Source organism: Onychomys torridus, chromosome 7 (assembly GCF_903995425.1).
Source record: "Onychomys torridus chromosome 7, mOncTor1.1, whole genome shotgun sequence".
Lineage (NCBI taxonomy): Eukaryota > Metazoa > Chordata > Mammalia > Rodentia > Cricetidae > Onychomys > Onychomys torridus.
Window position 1 is genome coordinate 109,366,318 of NC_050449.1, and position 22,741 is coordinate 109,389,058.

Genomic DNA, 22,741 nt, shown 5'->3' on the forward strand with positions numbered 1-22,741 from the left:
AATCCTCATCCTAGCCCCACAATTAATGTCCTTAATAGTATATATAATTATAGCAATGCATTATTAATGCCAATTAGTTATTAAACTCTAATCAAATGCCATGTCTAGCATACAAGAGATGATTGTTAATTGTGCCTAAAGCAGAATATGAGTTCATATTTAGCCAACTGTGAGAGACAGGCAGACTCAAGGAACTCAAATACCTAGTTTGAGTCTTCAGGGCCCTCTCCTTTATAAGACACAGGAACAGTTCAAAGACTCTAGAACTCATGTCCCAACCATACCTGGCAACACACAGATTTATGGTGCCTCACTGGCAGCTAAGTCACTTGTGTGTGACTTGCTTAAGAAAGCTACTAATAAATTTCTTTGCATTTTATCAAAAGAGACTTTTAAATCTCCAATGACACAGGGAAAAGGAAGCAGGGAAATTTCCAGTCGCATCCTCTCTTTTCCTTGGTTACTATGGAGCTTTGGATAATGCGTTTCTTTGGTTGTATCTGAGCAGTTTGACAGACTGCTGTGACAGGGTTTCTTTTAAACTGATAAAAGGTTTGATTGTGTCAATGGATTTGTCAAAACTGCTTGACATGGTGTGTAACGGACTCTGTGCTGGAACTGGAAGGCACTGGAGCTCTCTTACTACCCAGTGTTCAGCACACACCACAAGGGGACATCAGCAGGGCAGGGTAGAAGTCAGAGAGATTAGCTCCTGCAGACCCTTCAGATCTGAGTACACATTTATTTTGTTCCGTTGGTTTTTCAAGGTGGGCGTTTCTCCTTTCTTGTTAGACTCGAAAGTGACATTCACAGTCTCATTTGTAAAGGGGACAGTTTTAGGGTACTGGACATTTGCTGGAAGAACTGAAGGGCAAGATGGCTGAGTCTTCTCAGCAGCAGCTTGCCCACATCTCAGCAGAATCATCTACAATGCTTCAGTGAAAACCAGACAAGCAAATCATAACTCTATGACGTTGTCCAGGGCTCTTCTTTGTTGTTTTGGGGGTTTATTGCTTTCAGATAAGGTCTCACTGTGTAGCTCAGGCTAGTCTTGAACTCTAGATGATCCTCCTGTCTCTGCCTCTCAAATGCTGGGATTGCAGCTATGCCTCACCACATCTTCCTCTTGATCAAAACTTCCTGAAATCATTGTTTTAATGCAAATGTATAATCCATTTGCATGGTTAGAAAAAAGATATGATAGATATGGAAAAGGTAAATACATCCATGACTCTTCCATCATAATTAATGCATACTTCTATTTTCAAGTGTATTTCACAAGTGTGGCTGTGCTTATACAGCAGATAGTTAGTAATTGCAGGGCCAGGGTGGAGCTCTGGGATCGACTGATTGTCTAGTCCATTCAGCTCCAGTGCAGACTCCATTACCCAGCATGGCAGACAGTTTTAACAAATACAAGAAAACATGAAGGAAGGGAAATGAGAGAGGGACTAAGAAAAAGAGAGAAAATAAAGGAAAAAAAGGAAGGGGGCAGAAAAAGGAGAGGAAGTTACCCATTTCTGTGAGGGGAGATTTAACTTAAGGATTGAAAACTCATTATATCACAAGCTTTTATTTAGTCCAAAAGCATTTCAACCTTCTCAATTTATCAAATGATATTGCCTCACACCAAACTGCTCCTCTTGTGATAAGCAGAGGGCATGTGACCAAAGTGTCCACCTATGATCTTTACCTACCCCATTGATATGTGTGCATAATTAACCTCACCTGAGATCCAGTCCCGGGACCACCACAGAAGTGTGCATCCTGCACTACATCCTTCCCCACACACTGTGTTCCACCACAGGATCTTCATTCTCAAGGTCACACCTTCTCTGGATGCTGGTCAGTTCTGCTTCCAACTAACTTTTCCATCACACCTGTTCTAAACCATCAGCAGTTTCAAGGGACCCCTCCCCTGACTGCAGCTCCAGTTACCTTTTTCAAACTAAGATGCGATTGTTTCTTTATGACAATTCTGTGACTTCCTTTACAAAGGTCATCACGTCCCTCTATGCTCGCACTTTGGTCTGAGGTCAGCTGCCCTTTGCGATGGCCATGTTGACCTTTCCAGGCTCTTGTCCTTGCAGGGCTCTAGGTGGACATGGCTTCCAGATGTTCCCTGTGCCTGGAATGCCCCTCCCTTCCTTCCTCTTCAAATTTATTCATTCTTCTGATTGTCACTCCATTGTCGTTTCCTCAGAGGTGACAGGACTGAGGGCATGTTATAAACTAAGACATGTGGTACTTCATTTCTGAACTTACAATTACATTTTTTTTTAATTTCAGGCCAAATGCTTATTGAATCTGAGCTTCTTTTCCCCAGTCGAAGAAAAACTGAGCTAAGGAAAAGGCTTTGTCTGAATTTTGTCACCATAGTTGTGCCAGAAGTGCTATGGAATCACTTCCTTTTCTTGATTGCTTTTTGTTTTTACTATTGTTGTTCCTGTTGGACAGGGTCTCATGGAGACAGGCATTCAGCTTTCTATGTTGCCAAGGATGACCCTGATCCTCCTGCCTAACTTCCTCTTCCCAAGTGCTCAGAGTACAGAGATGCACGCCCCTGTCTGTCTTGTAAATATTTCTTGACTGAGACCCCAGTTAAAAGTGAACAATATTTTGAGCTTTCTAAGGAGATATAAAGGTTCCCTAACTACCCTGTACTACTACACATGCACAGCGCCATTGCATGTATCTAAGATATGGCTATAACTAGAGATTTCCATAGAGTAAAATATTTCTTTGTGTTTATTATTCTTCAGTCTTAACTTCTCTATGACTTTCACTTGTCATCTAAACACTGGGAGATGGGTGTGTTGAGGATTGTTTTCACATTACACAGTGAGGCATAATGCATTTATTTTTCTTTCATACCATCATCTTGCCATACATTAGCATTCATGTGGTTGGCATATTCTAATACCATAAAATTCAATATACTTATGACATTAGAAAATCTGTTTTCTATTATTTTATTATCATATACATTAGTAGTCATTATACTTCATATCCTGTGAGTCATATTAACTTAAGAAGTACTTATAATTTCACAGGAATTAACATGGGAACTGGGGACGCAGCAAGTTTTCATAACCCTTCAAATACTACCTGGGACAGAGCTCAGCTGGCATGCTTGTCTAGCATGCCTGAAGCCCCGAGTTTGATCCCTGGCACCATATAAACCAGATGTGGTGATACACACCTGTAATCAATCCCAGCACATGTGAGGTGGAGACAGGGGAATCAGAGAAATCTTGGGTCATCTTGGGCCACACAGTGCATTTGAGGCCAGCCTAGAATTTGTGGGACACTGTCACAAAACAGAAAACAAAAATCTTGAAAACATTTTTTGCAGGTGAAGGTATTTTTAAATGTTGGATCCCTGAGAGAAATGTAAAATTATAAATTCATAAATACAAATAACAAGTACTGTAAGAAACTGATGCTTCAGAAGAGGGGACAAGTTTTTCCAACTGAGCTGTGTCAGTCTCTTACCAGAAGCACCCCAGCCAGTGCATCTTACCCAAACTGGTGAGCCACTTGCTGGACGAGGGGGCAAGAGAAAGACACATAGGGGCACAGGGGCAAGTTCCAAATGAGAACCTCACTCAGTGAATGCGAGAGTGAAGGGAGTGGAAAGAGCTGCAGAGTTCAAGTCCATTCCTTGGGACATGAGCAAAAACAAAGCTGAGTAGGTCAGTCACTTGTCTAAGGCCACTGACTCTGTGGATGACACAGCCTGGAGGGAAAGCCAGACATCCTCACACATGATTACTTCCCTATACCATGCTGCCTAATCACATATATTCTCTAGGATTATACAGTAAAAATATCTAGGTCCTGATCAGCTCAGTATCTAGAGAACCCAAGAATGTTGTTACAGTAACCTGACCACTGGCTGTCTTATTAGCCAGCAACTATTAGTACCCATGGTCAACCATTGCTCTCTATTTCTATGTCACACCTGAAACTTCTTGGACATACATTAGAAACATCAACACTACTTCTATGCTCCTGGCCACCACATCTTTCCAGCCAACACAGGCTTTTAGGTAATACTTTCCATTTATAAAATAACCAGCAATGCTTTACCGAGATGGAAATTGACAGAGAGATCTGTGCTCTGAGGCTGCCACAGTGCTGTGTCCATAAACCAGCTCTTCAGTAAAATAAAATTTCCAGAAACGTATGATTTGTGGGGTTTTCTAGTCCCTATGTTATGTACATTCCCAACCATGGGTGAGTCTAAACCATCAAATCTGTAGCAAAGCTCACCCAGAATTCTAGACTGTTTAACAATGGGTACATTGTACAGAGGTAGCTTCAGCACATCCCAACACTACAAGGAAAAATATAGAAAAAGAAAAACTCAACCCACTTTTGTGTGTTTGTGCAGTGGGGGTATATATGTATATGTTCATATGGGTGCATGTATGTGTGTTGTGGGGTATATGTTCACATGTGTATGTATCTACGTAGAGGTTAGAAAGTCAAATTAAGGTATAATTCTTTAGGCATCATCATTAAGCTTGCCAAGTAGGCTACTCTGGCTGGTCCTGGGGATCCTCTTGTTTTGATCTACCTAGAAGTGAGTTACAAGTGAGAACTATCATGCATGGCTTCTTACATGGGTTCCAGGTGGGATGGGGAGAGCTTAGGTCTTCATGCTTACAACATAATGTGCTCTACTAACTGAGCCACATCCCCAGTCTTCAGCTCACTCTTAGGAAGAAACTGAGATTTCAAAGGGAGACATGATCACAAACCAGCTAAGAAAGTCTGAGGGCCCAAGTGTCCACTCCTGTTTGGCCTCATCAACACAGTGAAGATTTGTCAACAGAGCAGTAAGTGGCCCTGCGGGTCCATGAGAGGAGAGTTTCTCAGAAGACCAGCAGCATCTACTACGTTCGTTAGGTAGCCTAAGGGAAACATCACGTCTTCTGTTCCTCTCCAGACCCAGTGAAGCAGAGTCTCAGGCTCAGAACACAGGGTCACACAGAACAATGAGAAAGATCTATACTCAGTACCCACAAGTGTGCCTTATGAGTATTACTCAAGTCTGAACCAAATATAACAGGTATTTATCTACAAACCCAATCAAAGCCAACAATTTTCATATTTTCAAAGACCTTTACTTTCCAAAATAGTTCAGATTTTGTAATAAGCTATTTACCTTCTGATTCTCATTCTCAACACCCATATATTTTGTAAAACAAAACTTAACAAATATCTATATGTATTAGCCATGGCAGTTTATTATTGTTGTTGTTATTATTATTATTATTATTATTATTTGTTGTTGTTGTTGTTGTTTTAATTTTATACATCAGCCATGGGTTCCCCTGTCCTCCCCCCTCCTGCCCCCACCCCCACCTTCCCCCTGTCCCTCCCCTCCATTTCCATGTCCTCCAGAACCAAGACACCCATGGGGACTCATTTAAACCTGGTGGATTCAGTACAGGCAGGTCCAGTCCCCTCCTTCCAGGCTAAGCATGTGTCCCTGTGTAAGCCCAAGGTTCCAAACAGCCAGCTCATGCACCAAGGACAGGTCCCGGTCCCACAGCCTGGGAGACTCCCAAACAGATCAAGCTATACATTAGAAAAACAAAACTAATATCTTCTAGGCAAATATTTTTCTTACACGCTTCCATTTTTATCTTGCACAAATCAAGGCAGACAGTAGCAACAGGGCATCTTTATCCCAATCCACCTGCTGTTTTCTTAGCTGATTATCTAGTTATGACTTTTTGTATATTTGTTTGTATCTGTCTGCCACTATCTGTTGTCTAAATATGAACTCCCAATTTTTAAATTCATAATGAAAGCAAATAAATACTGCCTATTGTGTATTCCTTGCCTGACATGTAGGGGTTGGAAACCTTACAATGTAAATAGCATCTTTACCTTCTTGCAACAAGGTTCCAAAAGAGAAGGTAAGCAACTGAGTAATAGCTCTCCCCAAATTTAAAAATTCCTGACTGTGGGGTAATCAAACCACAGATATCTGCCTTGATATTTTGGAAGTAATAGAAGGGAAGTCTAAACCTCTAGCCTGTGATTCTTAACTCATAATTTGCTACTGAGTTTATTGGTAGGGTAAACCCATGCAGTGTTAGCATATTTGCGAGTGATAATACCTGTGCTGCTAAATAAGGGATGAATGAAAACATTTTTTTGGAAGAAAATTCAATTATTTCTATCTTTCTTGGGAAATCCAGAAAGACACGTCAGAGGGTTCCTGGCTTGGATGGGAAGCAGAATTTCAGGGCATGGGTGTAGATACCTCTAAGGAAAGTAAAGGGCCAATTATCCTGGTTAAAACTGTATTTGCCAATTATGGCCAGAAAAGCTTTAGTGCCTACCCGGCAGGGCTGAGAACAGGTCTTTCTCATCACTCTCTGTCTTTCAGATCAATACACATGATTCAGCCAGCATTCCCCCAGCCATCTGCTCAAGAAATCCCACCTCTATGGCCATGCACCACACCCTGCTCCCCGAAAGAAGCTGAAGCCAAAATCACGAATTTAACCCCCACTCATGTACAAGAGGCTTCCTCACTGAGTCAGCAGTGGGTAGAGCCCATAGGGTGTCCCCACAGGTGATGTATGCATCGGAAGAGGCCTGGGGAGCCTCAGGACACTTACGGTTGACATAGCTTGATAAGGTCCTGGTCAGTGGTGCCTGGTGGAAGGCCTCGAATATACAGGTTCGTTTTACTCAACTGTTCTCCACTGCTGTTGCTGCTGCTGTTTGTGCTGGGGCTGGGAGGAGCCATAGGGTGGGGAGCTGGTGCATAGGACTGCTGAAAACAGAAAAAAGTGTCACTGGACAAACAGAAGCCAGTACCTGTTCATAGACCAGCAGCATTTCCTGAGGACAATGCAAGCTCCTTGCCCTCTCTAATATACTCACACATTGATGCATGCACACCTCCCAACACACCAGTACCATATCCCATGCTGCTTCTGAGAACAGGAACATCACTAGCTTTTCCTCGCCTCTGCCCCAACATTTGGATCAGCACAACCATGAATGGCAGACAAGGAAGCTAGGGGCTCCTGACAGAAACTCTCAGCTTTTGACTTTGTCCCTCACCAGACTGGTTCTCCACATGCTTCTAAATTAGCATGTCACCTCCTTCCCTGTGGCACTACAACAGTCAGTCTCGGTATTCTACCTTGCTTCTAACAGCCAGGCATCTCTATCTTCCTTGCTCTTTGGTTCACTCCTTTTCTCCAAAGAAACTTATAGCTGCTGCTTTCCTGACCCCCATAGGAAAGCACAGATCTGGGTGTGTAGAAACCATTCTAGGCAACCTGGTTCTGAGTGGGTAAATGAATGTATCTGCCTCAGCTCCTTTACCTACTCTAAAACCTGCTTTCCATCAAGATCTGCTTCAAAAGATCCTGATTTGCAATATCTAACCCTAGAGTCTCCACCTGAATCCCCTCGAGACTCTGAACCCAGGACTCCCACATCAGAACTGTCTGTTCACTGTAGGAGGTTTATGGGCGGCCAGTCTTCCTCACTAGATTCTAATGGCACCTATTCATTCCATGGGAGAGCTAAAAGTGTCTACAGACACTGCTTGATGTCACCTGGTGATGCTGAGGCTCTTTTCATTTCAGAACCACTATTTTAGTCAGTTAAACCATCTTATGTCAGCATTAAAATAATGAAATTACTGTCTGACGCTTAGAATACACATATAAAAGTAATTACAACTATACAGCTCAAAATTAGTAAATATATCCCTTATTTGTCTTCATCTCTTTTCATCTAAGCCATCTTCAGAGGACCTCAAATTATACAGTCTGCCTGGATTGAGTCCTTGCTGAGTGTTTTATCATCTGGGTAACCTTTAGGTGGTAACCTAACCTCTCTAAAAAACAATAATTTCACTAACATGAATAAGATGATAATAGCTCTCTTGGTCCCAGGGTCTTTTAAAGACCTTAGTGAGCTGATGCGGACATGGCTGTTGTAAGCTACCAGAGCACTGTAAACGCTGATGAAGGCATATGTTAATATTTGTGATTAGAAATCATCGTTGATAATGCTAGTTATAAGAGTCCAGAATTTTTCATCTGGAGTTCAGAACGTCACTCAAAAGCAAGGATAAGCACATTCTTCAAGACTAATGGATGGGTTAAAGAGGGGGCTCAGCAGTTAAAGGGTATTCTCTGCTCTCATAGAAACCCAGACTCAGTTTCCAGCAGCCATGTAGTTAGTGGTTAACAGGGGCCCATAACTTGCTCCAAAGGATCTAATGCCCTCTTCTGAACTCTGCTAGCAACTGCATACACATGGTATACATCAATTCATATAGGCACATACAATAATCATCAAAATAAATAAATAAACCTTTAAAATTATTCTACTGGAAAATTATCTGTGTTCTTTCCTAAAGACTTAGTTATTGGGTAGGGGGCTAGTAACTATTGAACAGTAAGCTTGGGACTCAGTAGTAGAAATGAATTTATTCAAATAGTGTGATACTTAATATTGATTGTCAACTCAACAGGATCAATACTAAGCTGGGAGATAAGCATCTCACATGTCTCTAGCGAAGTTTCTAAACTAAGTTAATTGAGGTGAAAAGCCCAACAGAGACTGGAACCCAGGACAGAATGAAAAGGAGAAAATAAGCAGAGCACTAGCGTTCTTCTCTCTCTGGTTCCTGACTGTGGATGAAATATGACCAGCTGCCCTCAAGCTTCTGGCACCAGGTCTCTCCTCATCATAATGGAAAATACCTTCCTGATGTGGGCAAAAGCCAAGCCCTTCTTCCTTAAGTTGTCTTGTTAGGTAGTTTGTCATAGCAATAGGAGCAGAGACTAACAGAGAGTACCCAACTACTTAGTATTTGAGCCATGGAAGATATTGAAAGGCTAATTGGATGATATGATTGGGGAAAATGAGGACAAACTGTACTCAGTGCCTTTGTGATCTAATTGTAAGCAAAACAAAACACCATAATCAACATGCCCAAATGGACAGGCATCCTAGCCCATGTAAGCAGAGGACATCCAATAACTAGAACTAAACTTAGCCTTGACCACAGTGAGATGAAATCATGGGGATCCCACTGAAGTTACTCCCACTGAACTGAGGCCAACCTGTCCTTCACTAAGTTGTCCTGGAAGCCCCATTTCCAGTTACTTCCTGAAGCAGACTGTCACACTGAGATGCTCCCTCCATCTCTGCTCCTAGCCCTGCCTGATTGGCTCTAACTGATGGTTTTCATTTCAAACTGAACACCATGCTGCCACTTTCCTTTCTAGCATTCACAATTTGGTTGTTATCTGTGTGTTAGGCTTTGTTACTTAATGCCTACCTCCATGTTGAGCCTGCTGGCAGGAATCACCTAGCCTGAATCAGATAAACAGAAGGTGCTTACAAATCTGCAGGCCATATCTTGTGGCTAAATGAATAAATATGCGGAAGTTATGGAGACAGAGGGTGTGCTTAGGGGACTTAGCTTTGTTTCCTGCTATAATATCTGACTTATACCTCTCAAGTTCTCAGATTGGCCCTGGCCCATACTTTCAAGTAACTATAAAAATCTATAAAAAAAATAATGCTTCTTAAGATTCAGGACCTCAATGTGTGACTCACTGCACTGTTTCTACCACCCTCCTCTCTGACCCTGAAACCTGCCATTGTGAGCCCTTGGTTTTAGCATAGGTGTCATCCTCCAGCCCCAACACCCACCAGATAACTTGGTGCTGAGTTCACCTCTTTCCTCATCCCAGATGTCAGAATACAGCCAGCCACCCAATTTTCTGAATTCCTAGTCCTTCTCCTGGCCAGGCTGTGAACCATCTGGCATTGTATCCTGTCTTCAAGCTTCCCTTCTGATCCTTGTCTCCTGCTCCTGTTAACAGGCCTCTATTTCATTGGGTAGATGGGGAATACTCCAAAGGACAAGACAGAATTGTCAAATGCAAGCTCAGAAGGGCTCAAAGTAAAATAACAGAACCAGGAAGAGAGAAACAGGGAGGGGGAGGGGAAGAGCATGCAAGCAAATATCAGAGGAGGCAAGGTCAGAGCTCCCATTTCCCGGAATGAACACTTTCCCAGTGTTCCCAAGCATTGCCTTAGCTCTACCTAATGCAAGATAAGCATTATAGTGTGATCTTTTATTTTCCCCCATTTTTTAAAAATGTAGAACTACACAGGGGTATGTTTTGTGTATTTACATTCAGTGAAGTATATCTATTGCCTTTTAGAATTTAATATGTGCATAAAACTTTAGCAGTTTTGAACCATTGAAAAAATCAGCCTGCTTCCTGAACTACATTCTGCTGTATCCTTCCTCAGACACCCCTGTACACACATGTAAGCTTTTCATCTTGTATAATCACTGTACACAGCAGGTGCCATTGGTGCTCATCAGAGTGGGCTGCAGGTCTCTAGCTCACAGTAGGTCCAATCACGTTTATCTTTGCTTGGTTTCATCAAGTGCTCCCTTGTCTAACAATCCCCAGGCAGAGCTGTTTGCAAAGCTGTCTGCTACCACTTTAACCTCCCCTCTCTCCGAATTCTTTGAATTCCATTCTGGAGTGGGGTTTCTTTTTAAATGAGACTTTCTTTGAAGCAGTTCCCACCATTGCTTAAGCTTTAAAACCACTGAGAAGTCTGAAGAATGTCCCCCAATCTCTGTATCGCAGACCAAGAGAGACCACAGAGAAGCCTGGACTGGCCAAATAAGAAAAGCAGCAGATAACACATGATCAATATGTGTTTACTTAATTCTTTTGTTCCCTCGGGGCTCTTTGCAGGCATTTCCATAAGTAGAACACCATTTAGCAAATTGCATCATGCCCACAACAATCAATGTGCCCTCCAATGAGCCTAAGGTACTCAGCAGAATAACAAAAACAAAGTTGGGAAGGGGACAGGGAAGTTGTATGTATGGAAAAGAAGATGTAGACTATGTGTGCAAATGTGTGTGTGTGCGTGTGTCTGTCTGTGTGTGTGTGTACCTGTGGGTAGGTGTGGGTGTGGATGTGTGTGTGGATGTGTGGGTGGTTGTGTGGGTGGCTGTGTGGGTGGGTGGATGTGTGTCTGTGGTGTGGTTGGTGTACTTCTCAGTGCAGTTGTGGGCATATGTGCATGCTGATGTACATGTACCATGTGTGGTCGCATATGGAAACTAGAAGTCTATCTTTAGGGTTTTCCTTAATTGCTCTCCATCTTGAGACAAGGTCTCTTACTGAAACCAAAGTGCTCCCTAGTCAGGTAGGCTGGCTGGCCAGTGAGCTTCAGGGATCTGCTTACCTCTGTCCCTTAGTCCTGAGTACTGAGTTACTGGCACAGGCCACCAAGTCTAACATTTTCTATGGATTCTGGGAATCTGAACTCAGAATCCCATACTTAAGTGACAGGACCTTTACAAAACAAACCATCTCACCAGCCAGATATGTACCTGTTTCTTATAAATGAGTGTGGGGGTTTAAGGTCATGGGAAAACATGTAATAGTAAAGATGTTTGTCTTCAAATTCTTGTTTAAATATTCTAGAAATCCTGCCCAAAGAGGAGTCACTCTGTTGTGGAGACAATAGATCCACCAATCTTAAGGGCCAATGCAAAGAATCTATTTACCTGATGCCCCACAATTCAGATAGCCACAAGAATTGTAAATCGTTCTTTGTGTTCAAGAAGTATAAATTTCTTCCTCCCTGCCCCTTTTCAAAATAACATTCCTTTATCAATATCAAGTTGCAGAAGGTTCCAGGAATATCTGAAAAATGCACAGCCTAAATGAATTAATTTGTGAAAACCAAGAGCAATTTTGCATGCTCTGGCTGCCAAATACAGATAACATAACCAGAGCATCTAGAAAGAAATGGGGGGGGGGGCATGTCAATAATCTCCAGGGCTAATGGATCCCGGTAGCCATCTTCCTGATTAAAGTGGCTAGCTATGTTTTATTCTTCATTCTTTGTCTCCTACTGGATTTGGATTTTATCATTGATTAGATCTGAAATCATCCCAAGCCACCAAGAAGGGATTTTTAAAATGTTAGTAAAATAATATTTTCCTTCAGATAAAATTGACTTCACTATATTTTCAAAGCTACAGTCTATAAATCATATTTAGGGATTTGGAGAACTGATAGTCTGGAATTACCGAGCAGTAGATTACTGTGCTGAGACAGGGGGATGAATTTGCTGAGTCAGCATGGTTAGAAGCAGCAGAACAAGGAGATATTCACATGTGGGGCTTTGGATGACAGAGTGAAAAAGAGAGGGGGTGTCTGGTGTGCACACAGATCCACAGGCTTTCCTTTGGTGTTAGTAATGACGATGTTAGTAAGAGAGTCATTAGAGGTTACTAAAGAAAGGCTACCACACACTGGGACTGTCAGCTAGACTATCCCTACCAGTTTCTTCTTTAGAAAGTGCAATACAATTATGGCATCTGTTTAGGCAGACACTGATCTTAAAATGACATTGCAGATACTTAGAGGTAATTGTGTTATCTGGTGGCTAGGCACTTGATATGCTTGTTGTGAGATTAGTGAGATAGATAATATCCTTCCCATTTTGCCAAGGAGGAAACAGGCAGTGGAGAAAGGACAAATGACTTTGGAGGGTCACACAGTTGGGACCCAGACTTGATGAAGGATTAAACCACAACTCTTCAAGACTCTTACACCAAGGAACATGGGCTCTTCTTGGAAGTCAGCTGCGGAGGAGGAGACAGGCATGAGTTCTGATACAGCTAGGTGTAAGCTGAGGTGCGGAGGATGACCAACAGTGGAGAGAAGGTGAACCAACTTCCCCATCAGAATACAAATAAGTCCATCTTGACATTTAATTTCTAAAGGGGATGTCACCATCAGAACCAGGCACGGTGTGCATTTCTCATATGATGAAAACAAGTGAGTTCATTTGTCAAGATTCAGTTGTTTAACAGGGTGAAAATGAACTGGCCAGTGGCTCATCCTCAGGAACTGACTCACTTAGCAAGCAGTGTTTGCATACCTCATCTTTCAAGTTTGAAAACTGCAGCACCCACCCCAGGTCCTCCCACGCTCTTCTATGATGCCTGGCTGTGTGAGCAGGACCACAGACAGTGTTCCTCACTGTGCTTTGGATGTAAACTAGAGAAGGATGTGAGGTGCTCCTGTCTCGGAGAAAGTAATGGATGCCATCTAAGAAATGTTGCTCACCCAACAATAGAGTCAAGAAAGCAGTGGGGGGGGGGGGCTTCTTTTAGATAATGTCACTCTATCTCTTGAATACTCAACAGCGAGAGGTTTAAACATATTTAATTGAAGCAATCTTAACTCTGCCACCACAGACATTGCAGGAACGACATTGCTTTGGTAGCCCCATTCATTGATGGAAATTCAATAGCATCCCTCCTCCACACTTCTTATTACAACCCAGATAGATCATTCTCTGCACAAAGCTATAACAATCAAAAATGTCTTCTGAGATTGCCAGATATGCTCTGAATAGGATAGACAAACCAGGACTTTAAACAAACGTAACCCTTTTCCTTGAAATACCAATGCAACCTCTTCACATATTAAAGATACTAATTACCTAGTCTAATTCGAACTCATTTTGTGGAAAAAGCCCACTGCAAACCAAAATTCTCCTTCTTACCACTAAGAACATGTAGCACTCCCAATTTCGCTCACATCTCTGTTCTCTGAAACCAAGATGTTAGAGAACCACTTTGCATTTGTGTCACACTAAGTCTGAAACATACTTCTCCCACTGGATTGAAAACATAAATCTTTTGCAAAGAGAATGTTAAATATTTTTTGCATGCAATTCCCCCTGGCTTGAAATCTCAGGGCTCTGGTGCCAAACTGCAGTCAGCTCTACTACCAGCATCTGGTTGCTGGCAGAGCCCAATGGGCAGTAGGTCTGGTGGTTTAGAGAAGCCAAGGACTCCATCACACAACAGTCTGTTCTGCGGATGGTCTACCCAATTTGTTTTTATTCAGCTCCAACACAATAGAATTTGTAGCCTTTTATCCACTCAAGGGTAAAGCCCTGGTTAACTTCTCCCATGAGACTGACAGGCCAACTCTTTTACTCTCCAAAAATGAATACAGACCACATGCCTGTCTTAAACTGTACATTTTTTAACCAGCATCCACAAGCAATCCATTGTTGGGGACAAATGCTGTCCTGGCTGTGGATTCCTCCCCAAGACAGGGCTAATTTCCACATAACCTTGTCTCTGCACACCTTTCCATGAGTGTCGACACACTAGGAGTCACTGGTGTGTCTGTCAAGACCTCAGATGAGGGTGAGAGTGTGAAGCCAGTGTGTACAAGCCATAACAAATGTAGCTCAATTAATATCTAAGGCCAGTCACGCAATTTCAGCCATGGTTTCAAGAACCATGTGCATTACGGCATTTTGATTTCAAGCCAGGCAACTGCCTCTGCATTATGTGGAATAGGTTGACTGAAAACAATGGTCTCAGTTATGCCAGTGATAATGGAGTCTGGTGGAAGGCTGCCCCTCTTCTCTTTTCCTGCCCACAGCACAGATATGGAAATGAGCAATAAAGGAAGAAACTGCTCACAAAAGGCAATCATGTGAGCATCCCCTGTCCACTGGCCCAGGTAATAGCTGCTGTCAACAGTGGGAACGTGATGCTTAAGGACTCCTGGTGGTTTGCTGCGCCTCCACCAGCAGCACCACCACTAACCAGGCACTTCAACCTCCTGTCCTGAGAAGAGGAGGAGTTGTGTGCATCCTACTTCATAGGATTATTGTCAAGCCAAAATATAAAAGACGTGGAACACTGAGCATGGCACCAGGTATAAGCCAACACTTGATCATATACACACATACATATGTAAATTGTATGTTTCCATTGTATAATTATATTTTGTTTATAAAATGTAGAATAAAATATTATAAAAATTATCGTCTATATTACCCTCATGGGGCAGATGCTTAAGCACAGCTCTCTGGTTTTTCGGTGGGCTCATTTACCTTAAAGGGGGTGCGGAAGCTCTAGTTAATTTTTAGAACCTAGGAGCCACTCTTCTGGAGATTAAAGCCATCAGAATGCAGCTTTTCCATTCTGAACAAGAATCAGAATGTGGTAATGGAGCAGTAATGAAACAATCACATCTCAAGGAATGGCTAATTAGCTTCAAGGTATTCACAAATCACTACAGAGTTATTTTTTAATCATAATTCTGTTAGGATGAGAGTCAGTTTTGCTTACATATTAGTTTTTTAAAATCTTAGAAGACTGCATAATTACACGGTATTCTTTTCTGTTGACAAATGGGCATCATTGACAGTCATTGAATTCTGTTTAGAGGTTTAGATATCAAATAACATTTTAAAATCCATGGTACTTGAAAACACAAATAAACTAGTTATTGTGCAGTTCAAGGACCACTCAACAAATTTCATTAAAACATTTACAAGCTAGAGAAATGGGGCTGCTGTAAGGACACTGGCATTCTCTTATAAACATTGCCACGGCTCCAAAATCCATTGGCACTGAGTCTTTACCCAAATCTTCTCTTTCAGTTGACCAACTCCTGATTTATTCCAGGAAAAACAAATAAAATTAGCACCCACTTCAAAATTTATGGTGCTATGCCATGAATTGAAAGGGCCACATTGGTGCATTGATAATAGCACTCTGTCCCCAACAGATCATAATGCCAACGCCAATTGTGAATGGTGCTTATGGAGAAATGATCCATGACTATGCAGATTACAATGTCAGCTACAAGAGTACTATGTATCAGACTAGAAGAATTCTCTAGGAATACTGACAGTAACCATATCTCTGAATGAGCCTCTGTTATTTGTCCAAGGAACACTCTGGAAGTGGGTCAAGAAAATGACATATAAAATACCTTTCAGCTGACATGATTCCTGACCAGAGTGGATGCTACTGAAAAATACTTGCAGGAAATAAAAATCCAATCCATAGAAGGAATAAGAAGTATTTGATTTGGTTGTAAACAATACCCATTTTTATGGTGATTTAAAATGCTCAAATAATAGAGACTAGAGATGACTTGGTGGTTAAGACCACACACAGATCTTATAGAGGACGCAAGAACAGTTCTCAGCACTCACACTGGGTGGTTTGCAACTATCTTTAACTCCAGATCCAGGTATCCAGGAGGCTCTTGCTCTCTTCTGGCTTCCAAAGACAACTGGTCTCCTTTCTCTCTCTCTCTCTCTCTCTCTCTCTCTCTCTCTCTCTCTCTCTCTCTCTTTCCCTCCTTCCCTCCCTCCTTCCTTCCTTCCTTCCCTCCTTCCTTTCTTTCCTCCCTCCCCCTTCTCTCAATAAAATAGGAAGGGAGGATAAATTATTGAATATTTGTAAATATTTAGAAATGTTAAATAACTGTTTTAAGATCACATCCCAGTTTTGAAGTCTATTACTTTCTGCATTTCCCTGACATTATAAATGGCAATAATGCCAGCTGCTTATCCTAGCTGGATTATGTATGCCCTCCTCCTATGTATGATGAATGAAGATTGATAAATGTAGTTGACAATGACAGGCTGAGTCAACACCTTTCTACTAAGTTAACTTGGTCAGCATTTCCCCCTCCACTCAAGAACACCATGGCTACAGAAACAGGGAGCTATTTCTCCCACCCAAATAACTAATTTTTATATGAAAATCTCATATTGCTGCTCTGGTTCTCGATGCTTAATAAGTTACAACAACAATTCAGTTTGTTAAATAAAGAGAGAAGAGGACTCGGGAGAGGGAAACAGAGGGGGGAGGAGAGAAATGGAAAAAGGGGGGAATAAAAGGGAGATTGACATAAACTGTTGGTACAGGATGAACGCCTGTCTCCTTAGCAGGTGAGCATGCTACATTTTTACTACATATCAGGTGCTTCATAGGACCATCCCAAAGAGGACTCCCTGCTTCCCATTGTTCACACAACATGCCATCCAAGTACATTTCTCCTTTCTAAGTAGAGTCAAAGTCCAAAAGGAGAACTCCTTACTGTGAGCTAACAGAGAAAGTCTGCAGACCCATAAACAACAACCTAAGTTCTGTGACATAAAAGAGTTCTGTTGTTTTATTAGCCTATTTATTCATTTTTTAATGATGTAGCAAAATTAAATGTAAACAGAAACTAAGCTTTTAAAGTCCTAAATCTAACAAATTTGGACTATAAAACATAACAGAATTTCGTGCAGAAGACAATATTAGAACACAGATCAAAAGTGTGACAGCAGGCAGGGCTTGGTTTGTGCAGGCTTAGGACAGCAGCTGTGGAGGTAGGAAGGTCACAAGTTCAAGGTCACATAGGTGAAAGAACAATTTAAGACTAGCATGGGTATCTTAGTGAGATACTATCTAAAGCTAAAATGGCATAAAGAGGGAGCTGTAGCTCATTGGCAAAATGCTTGGCTAGCATGCAGGAAGCCCTGGGTTCAATCCCCAGTACTAACCAAATACAGGAGAATCATTTCATCCTAAAGAGAGAGCTAGAGATATATCCCTGTAGATAAAGACTATCTAACAAAGTCCTGTGCCTGACTCCCCAGCTTTACCTAACTAAGCACAGCAGTGCTCACCCCTAATGCCAGCAGCACTGAGGAGTTGGGGGATGTAGACCAGAAGTCCAAGGTCACCCTTGGCTATGCAGCAAGTTTGAAGTTAACAATGGAATATATGAAATCCACTTATAAGTAACTAAGTGACCAACTAACTAAACAAATGTGGAAAAAAACTGAAAGAAGGGCTAGATAATTTTATATAAAAAAACATTTTCAACATTTATTATTGTCGGGCAATGAGACTATAAAATATCTATTGGGCATTTACTCTTATTGCTAAATTTATTACAATTTTTATATAATCAGATACCTATCAAATACTGACACAATGAAGCTTTTTCTCATAATTATAAACTAGGAAGACTCCATTTTTTCCCATGTATTATAAACTAACACACCCCATGCTTCAGAAAGTTTCTCAGAATAATATGGACAAATCCAGTTTCCGGTGGATCTTTTCTTTGTATTTGATGTCATTTTTTGACATGGACCATAAACTACAGCCAGGAGTAAAACATTCTATTTCACTTTCCAAACTGGTCCTACTTAACTGTCTTAATTCCTAAAAACTAAAGGAGGTGGTTGTCACTGTCATTGCTATGAGACTACAAACACAGATCATGAGGATACATCACCTGACTGTATCCTTACATCATACTGCCCAAAAGAAACAACTGCTTCCCCTCCCCCCAGTCTCCTCATCTGTAACAGTGGGCACAACAGCTTAACAGAATATTGTTAAACATTTCAAATGAGTGATTGTGTGGTTGTGGTTTGCATCTGAAATGCACCCTCCCCACCCCTGCTGCCAATAAGTTCTTGTGTTTACACACTTGGTCCCCAGCTGGCAGCACTGTTGAGGAATCACATGAAATTCTCAGGAGGTAGAGCCTTGGTGGAGGAAGTACATGACTTGGGGGAGGCTGCTGTGGACATTGCTCTGTATAAATAAAATGCTGATTGGCCAGTAGCCAGGCAGGAAGTATAGGCGGGACAAGCAGAGAAGAGAATTCTGGGAAGTGGAAGGCTGAGGCAGAGAGATGCTGCTAGCCACCACCATGAGAAGATGTTAAGATACCGGTAAGCCACAAGCCACGTGGCAACTGTATAGATTAATAGAAATGGATTAATTCAAGATGTAAGAACTAGATAGCAAGAAGCCTGCCACAGCCATACAGTTTGTAAGCAATATAAGTCTCTGTGTGTTTACTTGGTTAGGTCTGAGAGGCTGCAGGACTGGCGGGTGAGAGTGGTTTGTCCTGACTGTGGGCCAGGCAGGAAAACTCTAGCTACAGTGAGCTTTGAGGTTTTATAACATAGATCCACTTCTTACTCATATCTGCTCTCTGTCTGTCTCTCTCATTTCTCTCTCTGTCTTTGCCTCTCTCTGTGTATGTATGTGTGTATATTTCTCTCTCCTTCCTGCATGCAAACATGCAGATGAAATGCCAAACTAGAGTTATGCCATTCCTTCCCTGCTGTAGACCACAGCCCTTTGGAACTGGAGGCAACCTAAGCCCTTACTTCTCTAACTCACTTTTTTGTTTTAAAGATTTATTTATTTATTATGTATACAGTGTTCTGCCTGCACGTACACTTGAACCTAGAAGAGGGCACCAGATCTCATTACTGATGGTTGTGAGCCGACTTGTGGTTACAGGGAATTGAACTCAGGACTTCTGGAAGAACAGCCAGTGCTCTTAACCTCTGAGCCATCTCTCCAACCCTCTAACTTACTATTTGTTGGGGTATTTTGTCATAGTAACAGAAAAGTAACCAGCCCACACTCTTCACTGCACTGTGACTGTTGTGGGAGCCCTGCAGCACCTCCATAGTGGTCATTATCATTAGGCACACAAATAATCTTTTGAAGCAAAAATAGCATGTCTGTCACACCGCTCAACCCCAAGTTTCCTGATGTGATGATTAACCTTTTCTGTCAACTTGACTGCATTTAGAAGCTCTATAGAAATACGTCAGGTGTGTCTATTAGGGGTTTCCACACAGATTTAACTGAAGAGATAAGACAGAGGTGTATGCAGCACCATTCATAATTTGGGGTACATGACTGAACAAATGAAGCAAGTGAGCTGCCACAGCATCTGTCTCTCTGTTTTCTTACCTTCTGACATACACGTGTATGCAACGTGATGAATCGGCTCATACCTCTGCTGCCATATCTTCTCTGGCAAAGTCAACTGTACCCTCAAACTCTGAGCTAGAACAAACCCTGTGTTCCTCTAAGTTGTCTTTGCCTGGTAAGTTATCATAGCAGTAAGAAAAGTAACAAATATACTTGCTGTAAAATCTTACTAAGTCCAAAGTCCACTGACACTTGCCAAACTGAAATTCTCTATCAGGCATGTCCAATGTTCTGACATTGAAAAAATGATATTATCATGTACAAAGTTCATACTTGAGGACTGTGCAATGAATTAGTCCCCTCTCCCCTCAAAAAAGTTACAAAAAAGAATCTTAAATTTTAAACAGTTTTATATTGGATCCTGTGGTGTTCTGAATGAGAATGGTCCCCATAGGCTGATATTTTTAACCATTTAGTCCCCAGTTGATTGAACTGTTTGGGAAGGATTAGGAGGTGTGGCTTTGTTGGAGGAGGTGTATCATGGGGGGAGGCTCTGAGGCTTTGAAAGCTCTTGCCATCCTCACTACTCCTCTCTCTGCCTCCTGCTTACATATTGAGATGTGAGCTCTTAGCTCTTCATGTCTCCATGCCTTTCTCTGTCATCATGGACTCTACTCCTCTGAAACCATAAGCCAATTAAATGCCTTATTTCATAAGTTACCTTGATCATGATGTTTCATCACAGCAATGGAAAAGTAATTAATGTAGATCACTCACATTCATAGTTACCTTCTAGTCTACAAATCAAGAAATGTCCCGAAGAATGAGATCTTAGGATCATTCAGCATTATTCTAGCCACTGACTCTAACTTTCCTGAAGGGAATTGATGACAAAATACTCCCAGAAATGTCTTAAAATAAATGTAAACTCTCATATGGCATAGCATTTTTAGAATATACAAGTCTATAGAAATATCTATAGACTGTTAAAGTAGTCAATAAAGTAAGATATATTTTATTGCCAGAAAGTTCATCAAAGGTTAAGTAATATACCAGTTAATGGGCCATGCCCTCAACTAGAAGTTCTTATATCCCCCCAAAACTGGAAACACTAGTTTGTAGCTTCTAACACTAAAAATAATGAGCATTTTAAAACTGTTCACCTGAATGGCTATTTTGTGAATAAAATGGTGGATTTGACTACTTATTTCAATATAATTATCTGCCTAATTTTAAACAGCTATATATGTGCCCTAGGGTGGATGAAACAAAGGGTATACTATATAGATGTGGGATAATAAGATAGTTCTGCATTCCAAAGCATTGCTGTACATGCCTAGTATTGTAGAGTATGCTTTGCTCTATTTTGTGTGGAACTTGGAACCCGGCAATAGCCATTTCTGAAAAACAATCACCAAAGTAATATCCTGAATTCTGATCTCTCTCCAACCTTATGTGATGACACAGACCACAGCAAAAGAAGCATGATTGCCACTTTCTCTCTATTGATTAGAATACAAGCAGGTGTGTCATAGAATGTGTTTCCTTCCTTTGAACTACTGGTCATGTCTAACAGGCATACCAAAGACAGACCTGTTGGTGAATGAAAAAAAAAATGGCATTTTGTATGGAGTTAGCATGCTGGTTCTAATGATCAACTGATACTCCCATGTCTTAATGCAAACTAATACTATAGATTTTTCTTTATTGAGAAACCCTGTCTCAAAAACAAGATGTATATCACCTTTCAAAATGCCAACAAAATATATGCATGTAGGAAGCTGAGACAGGAAAAAAAAAAAAAGACTGAACCAGTTGCAATGAAAATATCTCTCTCCTAGAAAATTTCCACACATACATATAAGCATATGGACACAATGCCAGTTGATGCAAGAAGGCGACTCTTAATAAGCCTGAAGTTTGCTGGGTGGTGGTGGCACATCCCTTTAATCCCAGCACTCAGGAGCCAGAGGCAGGCAGATCTCTGTAAGTTTGAGGCCAGCCTGGTCTACAGAGCGAGTTCCAGGACAGGCTCAAATAACAACATCAAAACAAAAACAAACAAAAACAAATAAACAAACTACACAGAGAAATCCTGTCTCAAAAAACAAAAAACAAACAAAAAAGAAGGCTAAAGTTTATACAGTGTGGGTTAGTAGTGGCTATTTTTTAATGAGAAGAATATAAAAATGACAATATAAGATTAGCTATATGGTCACAGAAGGGACTGCAGAAAAGAGAGTCCCAAACATACAGATTTCATCAGCTCTCAGGTGAGCTGTCATCTCTGACTCCTTCACCCACATTTCCCCTCCCACCTCTGCTCACTCAGTGACATGCAATCTCTTCTCCCTTTACTATGCCACCTACTCTTTGCAGTGCCCTTCAGACCATGATCCAGGTGTCCCTTTCCTAGACAATTCCTGATGACCTATATATGAATGTGAACCACTAAGTGTTGTCCTAGATCAGAGTACAGGTCATTTTTCCTACATTCAGGCTTCAATCCCACTTAAATTCATAGTTCAACTTGAACTTTGCTCTTACTTCCACAGACCAGCTGTGTACTGGTGACTTAGCGACCTGATACATCTGCTTTTTCATTCCCTGCCTGTGTCTCCTCCAGATGCCAGGCTCTGCAGAATGCTTGCCTTCTCACTTCTGGGCACATCTATCATCTTCGTTCCTTGCACCTTTGCTGCTCTGCCTAAGCGTGCATGGCTTCTCATACAGACTAACTTTCTTCACACCATTTCCTGTTCCTCAGTCCCAGAGTTTCCTGCTCCCCATCCCAGGGGCTGTAATCTATCCTGCACACAGCTGTAAGCTTCATCTACTTAAAGCAAAAATTCCCTTTCATGCACTTCACCCCTCCTTTAGAAATAAAAACCCTATGGCACCCTTCACACTCTGCAGGTTTGGCTTCCTCGGCCTGATGTTTGGAGGCTCAGAACCATTTCACAGTCTCTTTGACCATTAGCACACAAAAATAAATTTCTATTTCCGAGTGGCCATAAAATTTACTGCCTTGAATCTGCAAGCCATTCCGTTTATTATTGCAAATTTACAATAATACGATGCTTTTGGCTGAAAAATAGGAAGTATTACTTCCTGCCG

General features: G+C 41.5%; 1 protein-coding gene across 7 annotated transcripts in view; it reads right to left on the reverse strand.

Moving 5' to 3' along the window:
* Rbms3 (RNA binding motif single stranded interacting protein 3) overlaps window positions 1-22,741 on the reverse strand; it is a 1,348,289-nt gene that overhangs the window by 532,630 nt on the left and 792,918 nt on the right. For 5 of the 7 annotated variants that reach the window (XM_036192502.1, XM_036192498.1, XM_036192497.1 and 2 more), the window contains one exon: window positions 6,645-6,802. In XM_036192502.1, coding sequence (XP_036048395.1) covers window positions 6,645-6,802 — 158 coding nt within the window. The remainder of the gene's footprint in view (window positions 1-6,644; window positions 6,803-22,741) is intronic. The other 2 variants (XM_036192504.1, XM_036192501.1) reach the window with 1 other exon arrangement.